General features: G+C 40.7%; 1 protein-coding gene across 2 annotated transcripts in view; it reads right to left on the bottom strand.

Annotated features, from left to right (window-relative positions):
• Window positions 1-21504, bottom strand: part of abca4b (ATP-binding cassette, sub-family A (ABC1), member 4b) — a 71236-nt gene extending 49732 nt beyond the window's left edge. For both annotated transcript variants that reach the window (XM_073849678.1, XM_073849677.1), the window contains exons 1-7: window positions 21439-21504; window positions 13139-13232; window positions 12850-12991; window positions 12429-12568; window positions 10417-10544; window positions 7544-7741; window positions 2854-2943 (exon numbers count right to left, since the gene is read on the bottom strand). In XM_073849678.1, the coding sequence (XP_073705779.1) occupies window positions 2854-2943; window positions 7544-7741; window positions 10417-10544; window positions 12429-12568; window positions 12850-12991; window positions 13139-13232; window positions 21439-21504 (858 nt within the window). The remainder of the gene's footprint in view (window positions 1-2853; window positions 2944-7543; window positions 7742-10416; window positions 10545-12428; window positions 12569-12849; window positions 12992-13138; window positions 13233-21438) is intronic.

Here is a 21504-nt window from a genome sequence, read left to right as displayed (position 1 = left end):
CAAAAATGTGTCACTGAGCACAGTCATTCCAGTTTCCTGACCTGAACCCTATAGAAAATGAGTAGGGTGAACTGCAGAGACGAAGCACCAACATGGAGCTAGGAATCTGAAGAATCTGGGAAGATTCTGTGTGAAGTAATGGTTTAGGTGTTCACCAAACTCATCAGGCATTATAGGAGAAAACTCAGAGCTGTTGCAATAATTGGGTGCCAAAAATTGTGGCCAACGTGAACTAGAGAAAAACATTTATTTCATAATGAGATTTTCCCCCCACTTTCCATTGTCTTATGTCAATGATAGGTTACAATTTTGTTAATTTTTTGAATGAAAGATCAGAAGAATACACAATGCAGATTTATTTATTTTCAAATATGAGCCGCCTTTGCTTATATTTACCAAGGATGCCAAAAATTGTTTGACCAGCCTCGTCTGAACCTCTCCATCCAGGTTTACATGTTTTATCTGCCAGAAACTATTCTTAATACACGTGGCAACCTAAAGACTAAAGACTAAAGGCAACCTACATCCTCGAAGAGGATATCCCTAAATAAACCCTTAGGCACAGTTGTGGCTGAATTTGGCATCCGGAAGATAAAAATAAGGTAAGAATTAAGTTTGCAATTAATCCGATTTGAATTCAGCCATGTGCATGAACAATTTAAGACGAGACACTGCAGGTGAATAGGGTAAAAAAAACAACTAATAGTTATCACCTTACTTAACAATTTAATTGACTACATTGATAATAGCAAACATTTTTGTATAACGTGTTTTCTAAAATGTTTCTAAAAGGTTTAAATATGCAAATTAGGCATTATTTAACCCTCTGGGCCTCTTCGGTCATTTTTGACCGAAAAATTTTATGTTTTGAATTTTTAAAAATCGTAGCTTCATCAGAATGAGATGACACTTGGTGACTTTTGTTGCATTAGCTATGTGAGTACAAAAAAAAATCAGTGACATGATTCGGATATGTTAAAGGGTCAAAAAAAAAATAGTCACACTTGGCTCCTTCGCGGTCAAAAATGACCGACATAGGAAATGAATGGGAAATACGAAAAAATGTGATAATTCAGATAATCTTTTGGTAATACAAGCTACAAATGAGCAACTGTGCAGAAAAGAAGTGTTCAGCAAGCAAGGACTGACACTCTAAAATAACAAAAGTACAGAACTGACACACACACGCACACACACGCGCACACACACACACACACACAGACACACACACAGACACACAGAAATAAGCAGAAAAATGCAAAACCTGATATTTATCCAATCAAAAAAAATATCTAAACCTTGCCAAAATTTATCTTTTAGAATGTCTGAATATATTTCTAAATGCAAAGCCTAATAAAATGAAGAAACAGTAAAAAGAAAAAAAAACAATAGGAATCCCAAAGCCCCTGTATATATGTATATAGGGAGATACAGGAGTTTACATGGCATTACACAAGTTTTTATTTTTTATGCCACTAGATGGTGCAATTTTCACTTTAAAAAAATTGATTTTAAATGCTTTTACTCTATTTTAATGTGAAATGTTGTATTTATTGAAAAATAATAAATACATAATTAATTAAAAACTATAATATAAAATATAATTCTACTGGGAAAAAATTGCTCATTAAAACTGTATAAATATTGCATAGATTCATAAAAAATGCTCAAAATTCTAAATAATAATTACAAAATATTATTGAACAAAAATATATTTAATTGATTTTCCTGAAGAAAAAAAAAAGTTACTTTTTAAGGCTTCGGTCACTTTTGACCGCGAGGGAGCCAAGTGTGACCCCTTAATGAGGAGGCCCAGAGGGTTAATGAAATATGCACTAATTTGCATACACTTCTAGTACAAAAATCTAAACTGTGGATGAAGTCAGTTTTAATATTCTTGTTTAATTTTTTTGACATATTAGAGTCATATGTTTTTAGAGAGGGGATTTTGAGTATCTCTTTTCGTCACTTCATAATTCAGAAAAAAAAACTTGAACAGACAGAAAACAATGTATTTTTTACCATTTTGGGGGAAATAAAATGTTGTATAAAGTCAAGCAAATTATATATGAACAAATCCTTCTGTTAAACCCCATTGACCTACATTGTATGGACAAAAACATTCAACATTCTTCGAAATATCTTCTTTTGTTCACCACAGAACAAATAAAATCATACAAGTTTGACTGCAGACTGAACCACAAAGCCTAGAAAATGCTGCTCCCAAAATACAAGGCCACCCGATTATCGAGGTGAACGTGAGATCCAGCACTTTTCCTTGGGTCATGAACTCTAATGCACACCATGTTAGCCAAAATAAGTCAAACCGGGTCAAGATAATGTAGGTGAAAACATGAAGATTTCCATAGAGGATTTCAGTATGAGGAATGAGTCATTGCTCAACCTCTACTAAACTAACACTTTACCTCCCTACTTCCCATTCATACACATTCATACTGAGCGCAGATGGATTTACTGATGGGTGATAGCATTACTTGGCCAGGCTTTCTGTCACCCGAGCAAAAGGGAAAGAAATGCACTCCACCTACAGGATGTGACCTCAGTGGAATGTGCTTGCGACATATTTGTGGAACAGGAGTGATGATACACATGCATGTACACACATGAACTGCTCACATAAACACTTTCTGTCCTCTTAAAGCACACAAAAGGAGCTTATAGTGATTTAATAAAGAAACTGAGGTAATAGAAAAAATTATCCATAAACACATTCTTTCCTACAATCCCTCTTGGAGCTTTCTAAAGAGCTGAGGGGAAGTGAGGAGCTTCCTGGATGCTAAAATAAGGGTCTTGAAAGGGGGAAAGGAACTGAGCTTTCTCAAGTAGCCGTACCTCCTGAAGCTTGTCGGACAATGCTAAAAGTGCTTGACCCCAGAACTGCAGGTCTATCCCGGTCGAGTGGTTATCCAGCACCATGGGCAACTGAACACAGAGAGAAAAGTAAAGAGATGTTAAGCAAAAGCCAACAAGCTATCTGAGCAATGTTCTTGATTTATTGTGGTACATAAGGTCTACTTTTCACCATCCAAACACCCAAAGAATAAACTCCCACTTTAAATGTTTTCTCATAGATTATTCTGTTTCACTCTGAACAGATTTTTTTGCAGAGTCCCAGGTTGACTTTAAATCATTGGGCTTATGAAATTGGGCTTATGAAGCAGATAAAAACGAATGTATAATGATTCTGTCTACTCATTGCACAGTGATTTGCTGTCTGAGACACAACCCTGCTGAAAAAAACAGCTAAAACCAGCCTAGGTTGGTTGGCTGGTTTTAGCTGGTCAACCAGGCTGGCCTTAGCTGGTCAGTAGGCTGGTTTTAGCTGGTCAACCAGGCTGGTTTTAGCTGGTGGTCAGGCTGGTCTTAGCTGGTCAGCAGGCTGGTTTTAGCTGGTGGTCAGGCTGGTCTTAGCTGGTCAGTAGGCTGGTTTTAGCTGGTCAACCAGTCTGGTCTTAGCTGGTCAGTAGGCTGGTTTTAGCTGGTCAACCAGTCTGGTCTTAGCTGGTCAGCAGGCTGGTTTTAGCTGGTCAACCAGTCTGGTCTTAGCTGGTCAGCAGGCTGGTTTTAGCTGGTGGTCAGGCTGGTCTTAGCTGGTCAGCAGGCTGGTTTTAGCTGGTGGTCAGGCTGGTCTTAGCTGGTCAGCAGGCTGGTTTTAGCTGGTGGTCAGGCTGATCTTAGCTGGTCTTAGCTGGTTTAAGCTGATCAACCAGTCTGGTCTTAGCTGGTCAGCAGGCTGGTTTTAGCTGGTGGTCAGGCTGGTCTTAGCTGGTCAGCAGGCTGGTTTTAGCTGGTGGTCAGGCTGGTCTTAGCTGGTCAGCAGGCTGGTTTTAGCTGGTCAACCAGTCTGGTCTTAGCTGGTCAGCAGGCTGATTTTAGCTGGTGGTCAGGCTGGTCTTAGCTGGTCAGCAGGCTGGTTTTAGCTGGTCAACCAGGCTGATCTTAGCTGGTCAGCAGGCTGGTTTTAGCTGGTGGTCAGGCTAGTCTTAGCTGGTCAGCAGGCTGGTTTTAGCTGGTCAACCAGGCTGGTCTTAGCTGGTCAGCAGGCTGGTTTTAGCTGGTGGTCAGGCTGGTCTTAGCTGGTCAGCAGGCTGGTTTTAGCTGGTCAACCAGTCTGGTCTTAGCTGGTCAGCAGGCTGATTTTAGCTGGTGGTCAGGCTGGTCTTAGCTGGTCAGCAGGCTGGTTTTAGCTGGTCAACCAGGCTGGTCTTAGCTGGTCAGCAGGCTGGTTTTAGCTGGTGGTCAGGCTGGTCTTAGCTGGTCAGCAGGCTGGTTTTAGCTGGTCAACCAGGCTGGTCTTAGCTGGTCAGCAGGCTGGTTTTAGCTGGTGGTCAGGCTGGTCTTAGCTGGTCTTAGCTGGTTTAAGCTGGTCAACCAGTCTGGTCTTAGCTGGTCAGCAGGCTGGTTTTAGCTGTTGGTCAGGCTGGTCTTAGCTGGTCAGCAGGCTGGTTTTAGCTGGTGGTCAGGCTGGTCTTAGCTGGTCAGCAGGCTGGTTTTAGCTGGTCAACCAGGCTGGTCTTAGCTGGTCAGCAGGCTGGTTTTAGCTGGTGGTCAGGCTGGTCTTAGCTGGTCTTAGCTGGTTTAAGCTGATCAACCAGTCTGGTCTTAGCTGGTCAGCAGGCTGGTTTTAGCTGGTGGTCAGGCTGGTCTTAGCTGGTCAGCAGGCTGGTTTTAGCTGGTGGTCAGGCTGGTCTTAGCTGGTCAGCAGGCTGGTTTTAGCTGGTCAACCAGTCTGGTCTTAGCTGGTCAGCAGGCTGATTTTAGCTGGTGGTCAGGCTGGTCTTAGCTGGTCAGCAGGCTGGTTTTAGCTGGTCAACCAGGCTGATCTTAGCTGGTCAGCAGGCTGGTTTTAGCTGGTCAACCAGGCTGATCTTAGCTGGTCAGCAGGCTGGTTTTAGCTGGTCAACCAGGCTGGTCTTAGCTGGTCAGCAGGCTGGTTTTAGCTGGTGGTCAGGCTGGTCTTAACTGGTCAGCAGGCTGGTTTTAGCTGGTCAACCAGTCTGGTCTTAGCTGGTCAGCAGGCTGATTTTAGCTGGTGGTCAGGCTGATCTTAGCTGGTCAGCAGGCTGGTTTTAGCTGGTCAACCAGGCTGGTCTTAGCTGGTCAGCAGGCTGGTTTTAGCTGGTGGTCAGGCTGGTCTTAGCTGGTCAGCAGGCTGGTTTTAGCTGGTCAACCAGGCTGGTCTTAGCTGGTCAGCAGGCTGGTTTTAGCTGGTGGTCAGGCTGGTCTTAGCTGGTCTTAGCTGGTTTAAGCTGGTCAACCAGTCTGGTCTTAGCTGGTCAGCAGGCTGGTTTTAGCTGTTGGTCAGGCTGGTCTTAGCTGGTCAGCAGGCTGGTTTTAGCTGGTGGTCAGGCTGGTCTTAGCTGGTCAGCAGGCTGGTTTTAGCTGGTCAACCAGGCTGGTCTTAGCTGGTCAGCAGGCTGGTTTTAGCTGGTGGTCAGGCTGGTCTTAGCTGGTCTTAGCTGGTTTAAGCTGGTCAACCAGTCTGGTCTTAGCTGGTCAGCAGGCTGGTTTTAGCTGGTGGTCAGGCAGGTCTTAGCTGGTCAGCAGGCTGGTTTTAGCTGGTGGTCAGGCTGGTCTTAGCTGGTCAGCAGGCTGGTTTTAGCTGGTCAACCAGTCTGGTCTTAGCTGGTCAGCAGGCTGATTTTAGCTGGTGGTCAGGCTGGTCTTAGCTGGTCAGCAGGCTGGTTTTAGCTGGTCAACCAGGCTGGTCTTGGCTGGTCAGCAGGCTGGTTTTAGCTGGTGGTCAGGCTGGTCTTAGCTGGTCAGCAGGCTGGTTTTAGCTGGTCAACCAGGCTGGTCTTAGCTGGTCAGCAGGCTGGTTTTAGCTGGTGGTCAGGCTGGTCTTAGCTGGTTTAAGCTGGTCAACCAGTCTGGTCTTAGCTGGTCAGCAGGCTGGTTTTAGCTGTTGGTCAGGCTGGTCTTAGCTGGTCAGCAGGCTGGTTTTAGCTGGTCAACCAGGCTGGTCTTAGCTGGTCAGCAGGCTGGTTTTAGCTGGTGGCCAGGCTGGTCTTAGCTGGACAGCAGGCTGGTTTTAGCTGGTGGTCAGGCTGGTCTTAGCTGGTCAGGCTGGGAGACCACCAGCTAAAACCAGCCTGACCAGCCTGGGAGACCAGCTAAAACCAGCTACTTCCAGCTTAAACCAGCTAAGACCAGCCAACTAGCCTAGGCTGGTTTTAGCTGTTTTTTCAGCAGGGAAGTAGAGAGATGCAAGATGAGCAACAACTTTTATCCCGAAACTGAAACAATGTCATAAGCAAGAGCAAAACTGCATAAAGAAGAGTAACTGCCGTCCTCAGCCGTTGTTATCATCGAAGGGTGTGTCTTCTTTAATCTCATTAGTAAATGAGGCCAAGCAGTGTGTCATCGTGTTAACGCTACCATCTGCTTCAATCTAACCCTAGGTAAACCTCACAGACAGAGCAAGAGAGAGAGAGAGAGAGACTTGGAAAGAGAAAGCTCATAAGTAGTGTTGTTTCAGCAGTGGTATTAATAGGCCTTCTAAAATCTAACAGCAGGTAAGTAGGTCTGGCTCACGATCCACATTCTTAGTTTAGAGCACCACCTGCGAACACTTATGATGTGTTTAGAGCAGCTTTTCCATAATTCCAAGCATGTGACACATCATGTGACATTCACACAGCTCCTGAGGGGGAGAACATTGGCGGTAGTAGTGAATTACTGGTGACTCTAAGCTAAATATTTCCAAGTTGTATCAAAAATGTTTAAACATTCTCTGCAACAAAATTTACTGGTTTTAAAACAGAGAGTGGTGACCTCTGCAGTGTCCGTTTAGAGACATTGCGAAATCTAAGAAAACTTTATGAACTGGACCTACAATTAGGTTACAGTTAAACTGTTCTAAATCTGTTATATTTATATAACAACTAGTATATTTAGAAATGTAAGTTAAGGCTGCATTTGTTTGGTCAAAAATAAGTAATATTGTGAAATATTATTACGATGTAAAATAATGTTTTTTCTATTTTAATATACATTAAAATCTATTCCTGTTATCAAAGCTGAATTTTCAGCATTATAACTTCAGTCTTTAGTGTCAAATGATCCTTATGCTGATTTATCAATTTTGTTATTAATGTTGAAAACAGTTGTGCTGCTTAATATTTTTTTGGAACCTGTGATACTTTTTTCAGGATTATTTGATGAATGAAAAGCAGCATTTAGTCAAAATAGAAATCCTTTCTAACAATATAAACTACCGATCAAAAGTTTGGGGTCAGTACATTTTACTCTTTCTTTTTTTTTTGAAAGAAACTAATACTTTTATTCAGCAGGGATGTGTTAAATTGAATAAAAGTGATAGCAAAGACTTATATTGTTAGAATAGATATATATTTTGAATAAATGTTGTTCTTTTCAACTGTTTATTCATCAAAGAATGAATAAACAGCCTTGTCAAGCATTAAGCATTAAGCATTCATATTTTGGGACTGGATAACATCTCAGTCGTCAGTCATCTAACTGTGCAAATCAGTGTGTGTAATGAAAAAGATTTATGACTGACCAGTCGTAAGAGCTTGAAGAAGTCTATATTGGCATACAGCACGTCCTCGATGTTCTGCAGCCTTTGCTGGGAAAGGGCACACATGGCATTGTGGACCCCGTACAGCCCTCCACGGCTGGGGAAGATGAGGAATCGCTGCAGAAGAGCCTGACTACAGGCGATCTCTTTCAGAGTTAGATCCGGGACTCCATATGCAAACTGGAAACACAGGAGATTATTGTTGACAAAGATGAAAAATGAGACTGCAAACAAATGTTTAATTGCTTGATGGTTACGATTATATAGCTTTGAAGTTGTCATCAATGGAGTTCTCAGCCATGTTTAATTGGAGTAACTTTGCTTTGCAAAACAATAAAATTTAGGCGAACAGACAAACTGACACAAATGTGACCTTGGACCACAAAACTAGTCATAAGGGTAAATGTTTTGAAATTGTGATTCATACATCAGCTGAAAGCTGAAGAAATAAGCTTTCCATTGATCTTTGTTAGGATAGGACGATATTTGGCCAAGATACAATTATATGAAAATCTGGAATCTGAGGGTGAAAAAAAATCACCTTTAAATTTGTCCAAATGAAGCTCTTAGCAATGCATATTACTAATCAATAATTAGGTTTTGATATATTTACAGTAGGAAATTTACAAAATATTTTCATGGAACATGATCTTTACTTAATATCCTAACAATTTTTGGCATGAAAGAAAAATCGATAATTTTGACTTGTTGGCTATTGCTACAAATATACCTGTGCTACTTAAGACTGGTTTTGTGGTTCAGGGTCACAAATAGTTCACCTACAGTAAGCGCTTTTAGATATAAATTAAATAAAACACTTTGAAATTTCTGTCCTTCGATTGGAGATTTGAATTGGAGAATTGGAGAATTTGGTTATATTTTCTCTATATTTATTGTAATTGCTGTATAGCAGAAAAAAATCTGATATTATCTCACTTGTGATTTGTTTTTGTTTTCTTAGAGTAATAATCTAGTTACAAAAACACAAACACAACTGCATGTTCTCAGCATGTTCTTACAGAAATAAGAAATAAATCTTCAGTTGGCTTAAAGAAGAAGTTCACTTCGGGGAAAAAAATTATCAGAAAAATTGTCACAAAGAAATTTAGTTTCTTCCAGGACATTCCAGGATTTTTAGTGAACTTCAATAGGGATCATGGGGTTGAAGGTCCAATTTCAATGCAGCTTCAAAGGGCTCTACACAATCCCAGCTGAGGAATAAGGGTCTTATCTAGTGAAACAATCAGTCACTTTCTAAAAAAAAAAATAATAATTTATATACTTTTTAACCACAAATGCTAGTCTTGCACTTGTGCATCTATGATTTCACACATTATGTAATCATGTTGGAAAGGTCACAAATGGTTAGTTCTTTGTCTGTGTACTCTGGTTCAAAAACGTAGTGTAGCGCGAAAAACTCCATCTCATGTTTACCTCCAGCTTCAAAATTGTCCAACATTGTCGTTTATTTGACTTTCTTTAGACGTTCACTTTGTAAACACTTGTTCTGTACTTCTGCCTATGTCATGTGCGACCATTTTTAACATGAAAACGTAATGCGTGAGGTCGGGCTGGTGCAAAATGAGCATTTGCAGTTAAAAAGGTATATACATTTTTATTGTTAAAAAAAAATGACCAATCGTTTCACTAGATAAGTCCCTTATTCCTCGGCTGGGATTGTGTAGAGCCCTTTGAAGCTGCATTGAAATGGCAATTTGGACCTTCAACCCGTTGGCCACCACTAAAGTCCACTATATGGAGAAAAATCCTTGAATGTTTTTCTCTAAAACCTTAAAGGGTTGGCTCACCCAAAAATGAAAATTAGCCTATTATTTACTCACCCTCAATACATCATACACTCTTAAAAAATAATGGTGCTTCATGATGCCATAGAAGAATTTTTTTTGTCTAAATGGTTTCATAAAGAACCTTTAACATCTGAAGAACCTTTCTGTTTGGTGAAAGTAGGTTCTTCAGATTATAAAAGAGGTAAGAAAGAGATGGTTCTTCAAAGAACCTTTGACTGAATGGTTCTTTGTGGAACCAAAAATGGTTCTTCTATGGCATCGCTTGAAGAACCTTTTAAAGCACCTTTATTTTTAAGAGTGTAGGTGCATATGACTTCCTTCTTTCAGACGAATGCAATCAGAGTTATATTAAAAATTGTTCTGGCTCCTTCAGGCTTTATAATGCAGTGGGCGGGTGTTTCTCTTCATCAGTCCAAAACAAGTCCAATAAAGTGCATCCATCCATAATTAAAAAAAAAGTGCTTACCCTTTAATTTCTTTGTGACTGAAGACAGAAAGACAAGAACATCTTGGATCACATGAGGGTGAGTAAATCATCAGGATTTTCCTTTAAGATTTGGTCTGACTTATCACAGACTGACTTAAATTTGTATTAAAGAAATTATTTAAATACAGGCATTTGAAAATATCTCTATACATTATTTATGGTGTGCATCGCAATACATTGAGATGCACTTAGTACACACTTAAGTGTAGGATCAAAGCAGGCTACTTAAGAGACAATGGGCTGCACCATAAATCAGTCTGTGTGAGAGAGGCCAGCGTGAAACAAAAGAAGGCATACGTCATGAAGACACTGACATACAAACTCAGGAAGGACTCTTAGTGCATGTTAACACCACAAAACGCCACATGAACCCACTAGATTTTGCTGGAAACATCTAGTAAATCCCCACAGGAGTGTTTGAGGATGTGACTGTGTGACAGGATTCTGCTTGCAATGGAAGCTGTTAAAGCATTTATGAAAACAAATGGCTCACAAGAGAAGGAAGTTAATGTGCTTTTTTAAAAACAGTAGCCTAAAAAGCAAAATTTGCAGCAACGTACTTGCTCCACCCGCAATTGTGCCTTTGTAAGATCATACACAACAGCCTCAGAAAGTCCGGCATCCCGCAGCAGGAATGAAGTCAGACTCTCGTCGTCCTTCAGAAAGTCCTCTACTTTCAGTCCTTTACCTGTTGGCACAAGTGCACAAACATACATTTTTTTCTTCTTAAACTAAATCCGTTAAGGCTTTACTTGAGATGCAAGTAAACAAATACAAATATTCCCTTTTTTTTAAGTGGCCACAATGGAAGAATGCATTCCACGCCTTCTTAAATGAAGCACTCTTAGTACTGCAGCAGACCGCTGACCAGCGTGTATAATGACTTTGACATATTCACTTAGAGGACAAACTGTGCTGACAAAGTACTTGAATGGATCACTTGATCACTGAATTCTTCAGTGAAAGCTTTGTCGCTCAACAGTACTCTGAGCTAAAAGGTCACGACATGAGGGTTGTGTGTGGAGAAAGTGCTGATAGATTCAATTAACCAACTCTAGTTAAAGGTGTTTAGAGGTAAATACAAACAAAAGTTTGGTGGTCAGTTTGTTTAATTTAGTTTTGTTTTGTATGCATTAAATGATAAAATTGATTTTTAAAAAAGTTGATTAATTGATAAGTCCTTTACATTTTTACACAAGATTTCAGAAAAAATCTGTTCTTTTAGACTTTATATATATTATAGTATCCTGAAAAATATTTGAGTTTCCACAAAAATATTAAGCATCACACATGTCAAATGAAATAAAATGAAGCAAATTAAATTAAATTAAATTAAATTAAATTAAATTAAAAATTAAATTAACCCCAAACTTTTGAGTGGTAGTGAGTGGTATATTAAAAACAGCTGCTACAGAAAAAGAAAATTAAGTAAAATAAAATAAAAATGTAAAATAAAATAAAGTTAAATTAAATTAAATTAAATTAAATACAAAAAAAGTAAAATCACATAAGGTAAAATAAAATGTAAAATAAAATTAAATGAAATTAAAAGTAAAGTAAAATATAATAAATAATAAATATAATAAAAAACTAAAATAAAATGAATTAAAATAAAATAATAAAATAAAGTTAAATTAAATTAAATAAGTAAAAAAGCAAAAAAAGTAAAGTAAAATAAAATAAAAATAAAAAGTTTTAAAAAAGTAAAAAAAAATACATTAAATTAAAAAACAGCTGCCAAAGAAAAATTAAATTAAATTAAATTAAATTAAAAATTAACTTAAAGTAAAATAAAATAAAACATAAAATAAATAAAATAAAGTCATTGACATCAAATAAAAAAAATTAATAAAACAAAAAAGATTAAAAAATAAATAAAAATAAAATAAAATAAAATTATTTTAAAAATAAAATAATAAAATAAAATATTAAAATAAAATAAAATAAAATAAAATAAAATAAAATAAAATAAAATAAAATAAAATAAAATAAAATAAAATAAAATAAAATTAAATAAAATTAAATTAAATTAAATTAAATTAAATTAAATTAAATTAAATTAAATATATTACTGACCCAAAACTTTTGAACGGTATAGTGACTGTTACAGTATATTAAAAACAGATGCCAGGATATTTAGCTAATTTTATCTCTTGTTGCATAGTATAGAAGAAAGTCATATAGATTCGGTATGCCATGAGAAATCATTTCCCACTGATTTTATGGCTAAACTCACGGCTAGAACTATCTGACAGGAATGTTGTTCCAGGACAATCAAAATATCTTAATATGAGAATGCATCCTGCTTGGAAAAATCACAATCACTAGACATCTTCCTAAAAATTCACTCCATATATTAAGACAGACTTCAGTTCGCTCTTACACTAAGGACTACTCATGGGCCCATTAGAGAGAGCAGGAAAAGGAAACAGGTATGAGGGGAGTGGAAGTACAGAAGAGGAAATGCCCACTCTCTCCATCCATCACTCGGATCCATTAAAGGGGTCCCATCAGTTCCTCTGAGGGCCAGGTTAATGGGTCATACAGCAGACGCTCCCCCTGCCCCACATACCTGCCACGAGTCCAGGATTGGTGCGCAGCATCTCCATGAAGTTGCTCATGACGGTGGCTTCATGCCACAGACGGCCAAGCTGACGGACCTCAGTGTCATTGAACAGCAGCTCCTGTGAATCTTGGTAAAACCGTGCCAGTCTAATAAGGAGGATAGAAAGAATTGACTTACAATGAGTTGGAACTCGGTCCATTAAAATCAAACATCTCCCAACATTTTATGGTATGAACTATAAAATCGAATAAATGGGATAAGACTAAATTTACAATCCCAAATGTTGCTTATCAAGCTGTTGAACGTTCTGCAAAACTCCTCTGCACTGAAAGAGTCATTTTTCCTCCAAACAGAATTGCCTACAATGCAAAATGTGCAAGATAGGAAAATCTTCCAGATCTAAGATGTGAAGGAGTGTCTGACTCACATGGAGTTGTGGTAGTTGGAAACGACCCCAGGCGACTCTCCTCGAGTTTGATGGCGAAAACATGGGTTATTAGCATTGCAGAAAATCCCTTGAATCCATGGCAGGATTCCCGCTGAGGGCATAGCCTTGCTGGGAAAATGACCTGCGTTTACAGATATGATGAGTAAGTCCCACACACAGATGCTAATGAACTTTCAAACTGTGTTGTTTTTATGAATACCGTCAATATCTAGCTGAGAGTGTGAAATTGTACAACCAAGAGTCACTATATTATGATGAGAATGCTTACATTCATGTTGGCGATATAGGGGATTGGCTCTTCGTAGCCACACAAGTCCAATGAATAAAAACACAGGCCAAAGAATTTCAACCAGGAAGCGAATCTGTTCAGACAAGAGACAGAAAGTTTGTTCAGAAACATGTCAAATGTGACCCTGAAACACAAAACCAATCATAAGTAGCACGGGTATATTTGTAGCAATAGCCAAAAATACAATGTAGAAATTATTGATTTTTCTTTTATGCCAAAATTCTTTAGGATATTAAGTAAAGATCATGTTCCATGAAGTTATTTAGTAAATTTCCTACCGTAAATATATCAAAACTTAGTTTTTTATTAGTAATATGCATTGCTGAGAACTTCATTTGAACAACTTTAAAGGCGATTTTCTCAGTATTTTGATTTTATTATTATTATTATTATTATTATTATTTTTTTTTTTTTTTTTTTTTTTTGCACCCTCAAATTCCAGATTATCAAATAGTTTTATCATAACAAACCATACTTCAATGGAAAGCTTATTTACAAAAAAATGACCCTTATGACTGGTTTTGAGGTCCAGGGTCACAAATATGAACGTAGGATTTTAGTAATGATGAAAACAACAGTTTATAATAAAGTTAGGTCTCACAAACTAACAGTAAACAGCACTTTTCTACAGCGTTTATTAATGTAGTTTACTGTAAATTCCTGTATGAATGCGTGAAAACTTATAGTTAGCGGAAGTTAGAGATTACTGTTTATAAAGTTTTAAATATGGACATATTGTTTCTTACAAAAATGCATCAATTCACTCCAGGCAGCCTTTATTTACCCCCCAGAGCTATGCGGGACACTTTTTTTCTGATGGATGGATGCACTTTTTAGACTTGTTTTGGACTATTGAAAAATAACGTCTCAGGTTACGTGTTGTAACCTTAGTTCCCTGAGGGAACGAGACGCTGCGTCATTCAACGCTTTGGGGAACGCCATTGGCGGGCAGCACTCTGAGTCATAGTCTATAAACCAATCGGGAGACGGGAGTGACGTCACCGGCGCGGTGACGTCAGCGACCGGGAAGTATAAAGCATGTGCGTTTGACGCCGCTAGTCAGCTTCCAGGAATGAAGCGGTGCGCGGCAGGGATGCGGGAATTATGGTCCAAGACGCAGCGTCTCGTTCCCTCAGGGAACTAAGGTTACAATACGCGAGCGATAATACACCTCTGTCCGGTGAACCTTTATGTTGCCAGAAAGCAGAGGGAAGAATACACCTCGGCTTGGGGGACCGCCAGGAGACATGAGGGAAACACATCTCCGCCTGGGAAACTCCCAGGACACGGAGGGAAAATGATTCAACCTAGTCAGTGCTAGGACACGGATGGTAATATACCTCTGTGTGGGGAGCCACCCAGCAAAAGAGGGAACAAATACACCTTCTGCCTCGGCCCTCAAGCACACGAGGAGAAGGTAGTACACCTCTGAGAAATCTGCCTCGGCCCTCAAGCACACGAGGGAGAAATATCAGAGGACTCATATGCAATAGTAATGGCATCAACGATCCATCTACTAATGGTCGGTTTTGTCGCAGGTTGCCCCCTCCTAGGAGGACCGTGACAAACCAACAGTTGCTCTGACTTTTGCCACAGGGCAGCTCTGTGGACCTATGCATCCAGTGCTCGCACTGGACACATACAGTTATACTTCCGATGGTCGCTCTCCAAGAACGGAGGAGGGTAGAAAGCCTGAAGAGTGATAGGCTGTGGTGCTGATGAGGGGACCTTCGGGACGTACCCGGCTCTTGGATAGAGAAAGGCTTTGGCCAGGCCTGGCGCAAAGTCAATATGTGCAGGTGCCACTGAGAGGGCCTGCAGGTCCCCTACCCTCTTGAGAGAGGTTAGTGCAAGTAACAGTGCTGTTTTGATTGTGAGCATTCTGTCAGAAATCTTTTATATGGGCTCGAATGGAGGCCTACATAGAGCTTCAAGTACCACAGCAAGATCCCACGTAAGGACTCTTGGTTTCACTCGAGGCCTCAACCTGAGTGCACCGCGGAGGAACCGTGTGACCAAGGGGTCTTTACCCACTGAGAGGCCACCGAGAGGGGCGCGGTAGGCCGATATAGCCGCCACGTACACCTTCAGGGTGGAGTGGGTTAACCCTGCGGAAAGGCAAGTTTGCAGGAACTCCAGCACTGTACCAATTGGGCAGTGGACTGGGTCTAAATGGTGTTCGTGACACCATGATGCAAACACTTTCCACTTAAGGCCATAAAGTTTCCTCGTAGAGGGAGCTCTGGAGAGTAGGATGGTCTCAACAACCTCGGTTGAGAGACCAGCCTCTATGAGATGTGCCCCCTCAGGGGCCACACCCATAATTTCCGTATCTCCGGATGGGGGTGAAGAATTGAGCCCCTGGCCTGGGAGAGGAGGTCCCTCCTGACGGGAATCTCCCATGGAGAGCCATCAAGGAGGGCGATTATGTCCAAGAACCATACTCGGGCCGGCCAGTACGGGGCTACTAGTAGCAGCCGTAATCCATACCAGCGTACTCGTTCCAGAACTCCCGGGAGCAGAGCGATCGGGGGAAAAGCGTACAGACGAAGCCTCGGCCACGTCTGTACCATGGCGTCCAGTCCGAGCGGAGCTGGAGGCACTAGAGAGTACCAGAGGGGACATTGCGATGTCTCTTGAGTCGCAAAGAGGTCCAAAGCCTGAGCCCGGCCAAACACTCTCCAAATCTGCTTCACAACTTCTGAGTGAAGCATCCATTCCCCAGGCCTCGGCCCCTGCCTCGACAGGATGTCTGCTCCCACGTTCATACATCCAGGGATATGAAGTGCTCTCAGCGAGAGGAATTTTCCCTGTGACCAGAGGAGGATCTGGTACGCCAGCTTGTGTAAGGGGCGTGAGCGCAGTCCCCCCTGGTGGTTGATGTAATAAACGACCGCAGTGCTGTCGGTGCGGACCAGCACATGACAGTGACTCAGGTCTGGGAGGAAGTGCTTCAGGGCCTGAAACACAGCAAGCATCTCTAGGCAGTTTATGTGCCATGAGAGATGGTGATCGCTCCACAGACCGCGGGCAGAGCGGCCACTCATGACCACTCCCCAACCGGTGAGGGATGCATCTGTCGCTAGCGTGATGCGGCAACAAGGAGCTCCCAACACCGGGCCCTGAGACAGAAACCAAGGTTTTTTCCACATGACCAAGGCACGTAGGCACCGCCGCGTGACCTTGATCTTGCGAAATGGGTTTCCCCTCGGGGAGAAGTGGTAGTGGTCTCATGTACAGCAGTCCAAAAGGTATCACGTTGGATGCAGCTGCCATAAGACCTAACAGTACTTGGAACTGTTTTACAGTGAGTGACAAGCCTAGCTTGACCGCATTTACTGCAGTAAGGATCGACTCGATCCGAGCATGTGACATTCGTGCCTGCATCGTGGTCGAATCCCATACGACACCCAGATAAGTGGTTCTCTGTAATGGAGACAGCGCACTTTTCTTGGCGTTGAGTCTCAACCCCAGTTTTTCCATGTGAGCGAGAACAGCACCTCGATGCTGAACCGCTAACTGTTCCGAACTGGCTAAAATCAGCCAGTCGTCTATATAGTTGAGTATGCGGATGCCCTGGAGTCGCAAAGGAGCCAGCACAGCACCCACACACTTTGTGAAAGTTCGGGGTGAGAGTGCTAGGCCGAAAGGAAGAACTCTGTATTGGTAAGCTTTGCCCCCTGAAAGCAAACCTCAGGAACTTCCTGTGTTGAGGAAGGATGGAGATGTGAAAGTATGCGTCTTTTAGATCTATCGTGACAAACCAGTCTTCGGACCTGATTTGAGACACGACCTGTTTGACAGTTAACATCTTGAACTTCAGTTTTCTGACTGAGCAGTTCAATTGTCTGAGATCTAGAATGGGCCGCAGCCCGCAATCCTTCTTTAGAACGATAAAGTACCGGAGCGCCGAATTGGATAGAATAACCTTTCTCTCCCAATAGCACGAGCGGTCTCCTTGGAGAGCTAAATCTGCGGTGCGACGCATCTCAGTAATATTAGCTTCCTCGCCGTCACTTAAGTCCTTGAGCAGGTCGGCTTGGTATGCTTGTAACACTGACATAGTGTGCACCAGCCTGACCTGCTGCCGTGTACGCCTTGCCCACCAAACTCGAGGTGACTTTAAGAGGCTTAGTGGGCAAGGACGGAGCCTTCAAAGATGATGCCAAACCGGGTGACAGATGGCTCGCAAGCGTCTGCTCAACCCGTGGCACCATCTTGTAGCCACTCTCACTTAGCCCCACCACATTACCGTAGTAATCAGTGGATGGGACGAATAAGCGGGCTGAAAAGGGTTTTTCCCAGGATCTGATGATCTGGGAAAAACGGAAGGCTCCGTTTTGGAAGTGCTGACTTCGCCCGCAGAAAGCGCTCATCAAGTTTGCTTTTCTGCGGTTCATTTAGTTGTTCTGCGGGCCAGCTGATGTTGAGCTTGGCTACCGCGTTCGTCAGCACTTCCAAAAGCTCCTCATACTTTTGAGGTGATCAGGGGGGCGGTTCAATACAATCGTCCAAGCCCTCCACATCAACCTCCTCGGAGGAAGATAGGAGAAGCGCGGACTCCTCTTCATGGAGGGAAGGAACTGCAGTGCGGACTCCCTCATCCAGTAGGAGGTCAATTGTTTCACTAGGTGAGGAAGGAGATAGGGGATCACCGTCTCCATTCCCTCTAGCAAATCAAGCTGCGAACCCCACAAGTGCAGCTGCCGCTCCGCCTTGGCGGAAGCGGGGCCAGACCCACGAGGAACGCTGGTGAAGGCTCCCTCCTCAAAGAGAGCCCTCCGGGAACGGAGCACCCGCAGTGGAAGGCGTTCACGCTGCGGGCAGCCAACCCCCTCAAGAGCTGACTGTGAATGCTCCGAACCCAAGCAGACTACACATAGATTGTGTGTATCCCCGCCAGCAATGAAACGCTGGCAAGGAGGAGCACACTTTCTATGTGGCTGCTCAACCGCAAATCTTTTCTTTCCCACTCTTGGCATAGTTTGCTCAAATAAAAGCTGTGCAAACTGTGCACTCCCGTCTCCCGATTGGTTTATAGACTATGACTCAGAGTGCTGCCCGCCAATGGCGTTCCCCAAAGCGTTGAATGACGCAGCTCGAGTTCCCAGAAGGGAACACCCATTCACTGTCATTATAAAGCTTGGAAGAGCAAGGACATTTTTTTAATATATAACTCTGATTGTATTTGTCTGAAAGAAGAAAGTCATATACACCTAGGATGGCTTGAGGGTGAGGAAATCATGGGGTAATTTTCATTTTTGGGTGAACTATCCCTTTAATATACTAAAACAGCAGTCTGACTTTAAATTAAAATGTCAAATTGTTCTGTAATTTATTGTTTTATCAACACAGTTTCTGTTAATAAAAAATAAGCAGCTTTTGCAATCATTAATGTAGAAAAAATAATAATATTTTTATTTGTCTGTATGGTTCTAGATAAATTCTGTAATAAATTATTGTTATATGTTATGTCATAATGCATTAATTTGAAAGAACTGAATAGGGATGTACAGTAATACTAACATTTTGGACAATATGATAATTATTTTCATGTAATGGCCAATAATACAAATTTATACTATTTTGTCTAATAATTTGAAAACATTAAATACTAAAGTCCTCAAGCATTCATGCATCAATATTATAAAGTTTAGTATAACAATTGTATATTTAGCTATTCATTTATAGGGCTGGGTATTGACACAAATTTCACAATTTGATTCGATTCAATATTATTTTGGATATATCAGGATCAGGTAGAGAACATGGCAAATTTAATGCTAATGCTAACTAATGCTGTAAAACACTCATGAGAGTCAGCTGGTACTATATTATAATATTGGAAGTTAAAATTAACTGATTTGTATACAGATACTTAAATTACACTCCAAGAAGTTTTATAAATCATTTCTACTTCGATTCGTTTTTTTGAAATAGATCTATAAACATTTAAATGGTGGCTGTCAATGTCATAAGTGTAAATTAAATATTGAAGAATAGTAACGTTAAATGTTTTTTTACTGAGGTAAATGCGACTTTATGTGACATATTGTTTACAAGCTGCTATATTGACGTCTTTCCGCGGCTGTACACTGACGTACTGAGCGATTATGAGACAGCTACAGTGTCCCTTTCATTAACTGAAAACAAGCTAGACTATTCGGTTCTTGGGATTTTAGGAATGGATATTGTTTCGTAAAATGAGAATCGAATAAAATGAGAAATCAATGTTTTACGAGCCCTTTGCATTTACATGAATATATTTAATAAAAAATGTGGTAACACTTTAGAATAGGGAACACATGTTCACTATTAACTAAGGGTTTTCCCTGAACAAACGCCAAATTTGCTGCTTATTTATAGTTAGTAAGGTATACGTTTTAAAAGATGAATTTAGCAATAAAATTAACATCAGATGGCAGTCTAACTTGAAAAATAGGCAAAATGTAAACCTAATTATACAATATCAGCTAGTAAATAAAAAATCTCTCTAATATTACCAATAAACGATTTGGTACCAATATATTAAAGGATAACTTGCCAAAATGCAACCTGGGCTGTTTTTTTTTTTACGAGACAAACTTATATCTAAAAGCATAATTACGACAAACGAGCCGTTTTTGAGATTGACAGTGATTTAGTTTTGTGGTCAGTGGCCGGTGAATGGGAGTACTAGGGGCATACATTTGAGTGCATCAAAATCGATATTTTTACAACACTAAGAAGGCTCGACACACCATGAAACTTTGCTCGAAGTATCGCCTGGGTCTCTACACATGAACTCGAGCATTGAGAACATTGTTTGTGTACACAGAGTTTACTAAAAAGAAAGTTTTTGAACAACTCACATAAACTGTTTGGGTTTCCGCTCGCAGCCATCTTGCCAGTCAAGAAGTGTCGATCTCCAAATGCGAATGAATGGACTCCATAGGACGAAATATTAGGCTTATATGAGACTCTTTTTACAAGAAGGTTAATATTGTTTTTCACTTGCGACAAAACAATGAATTAGCTGTGCATTTATATGGAAATATGCTTTAGGAGCTATCCATCCTCGCGTTCGGAGATCGACACCTCTTGACTGGCAAGACGGCCGTGAGCGGAAACTCAAACAGTGAAAGTGAGTTGTTCAAAACCTTTCTTTTTAGTAAACTGTGTGTACACAAACAATGTTCTCAATGCTCGAGTTCATGTGTAGAGACCCAGGCGATACTTCGAGCAAAGTGTCATGGTGTGTCGAGCCTTCTTAGTGTTGTAAAAATATCGATTTTGATGCGCTCAAATGTATGCCCCTAGTATTCCCATTCACCGGCCATTGACCACAAAACTAAATCACGGTCAATCTCAAAAACGGCTTGTTTGTTGTAATTATGCTTTTAGATATAAGTTTGTCTCGTTTACAGTAAAAAAAAAAAAACAGTCCAGGTTGCATTTTGGCAACAGTTATCCTTTAAGTGTTTTCATGACACAACATCAATCGGCCATTTTGGCGGCACTGAACATAAACAATGCCACTGAACCGAATGAAACTCACATATTTTACAGATTGTTCCTGCTGAAAATGATCAGTTATTTGTCATGTTTTGGGCTGTACTAATCGGTCAGACCGGGAAAACCTTTGGAGTACTATAGACTACCAAAAGTTATAACAAATCAAAGAGAAGAGTGCAAAACCTGTTTGAGGAAAGGTGCTGGTTGGCCAAACTGAACCAGGATTTCCAGGGCTAGAATTTTGACAACTTTCATGTTTGTTCTAATAATTTCCAGTCAGGTAGGTAAAATATTAGACTAATATCTTAATACTGCTCGTACGTATCTTTACCACCTATCAACTTTAGTTTGTCAAAATATTGCGCCAAAATATTTGTCCTTCTATAGTTTAGACAGCATAAATTAGCAGAATAATGTATTTAGTAGTACATTAACCATGTAAGCCATGCTGTTGTATCGCCAATATGGCCGCACATCCAGGTAACTGACCAAATCGTTACTTTAAGTGCAAACCCTCTATAATAGTAAATACAAATTACACAAATGGATTAAAAATACACTTTAAATATTCTGTAGCACAGCAAGCACTCTGTCTTTTCAGCTTCAGATTTATATTTTTGGTTTGTGTAGTATGTCACACCTCATTGCCTAAATCTTGCACTCGGAACCCAATTTCTGAGGTTTGTATCATATGATATAAACAGAGCGTTCTAAATATAAGCTGTTTTGAGACCGCATCCTGTGATGATGATTGTTTTGTGTCCCAGTGAATCGGTTAATTGTACCTTTTGTCTCTTGCGGAGCGTCCAGTTCTTCCAGAGCAGCAGACGAATATGGCTGCATGTGTTCAT

This window comes from Garra rufa, chromosome 10 (assembly GCF_049309525.1).
Source record: "Garra rufa chromosome 10, GarRuf1.0, whole genome shotgun sequence".
Classification (NCBI taxonomy): domain Eukaryota; kingdom Metazoa; phylum Chordata; class Actinopteri; order Cypriniformes; family Cyprinidae; genus Garra; species Garra rufa.
Note: the sequence above shows the minus strand (reverse complement) of the source record. Positions and strands in the feature narration are given on the sequence as shown.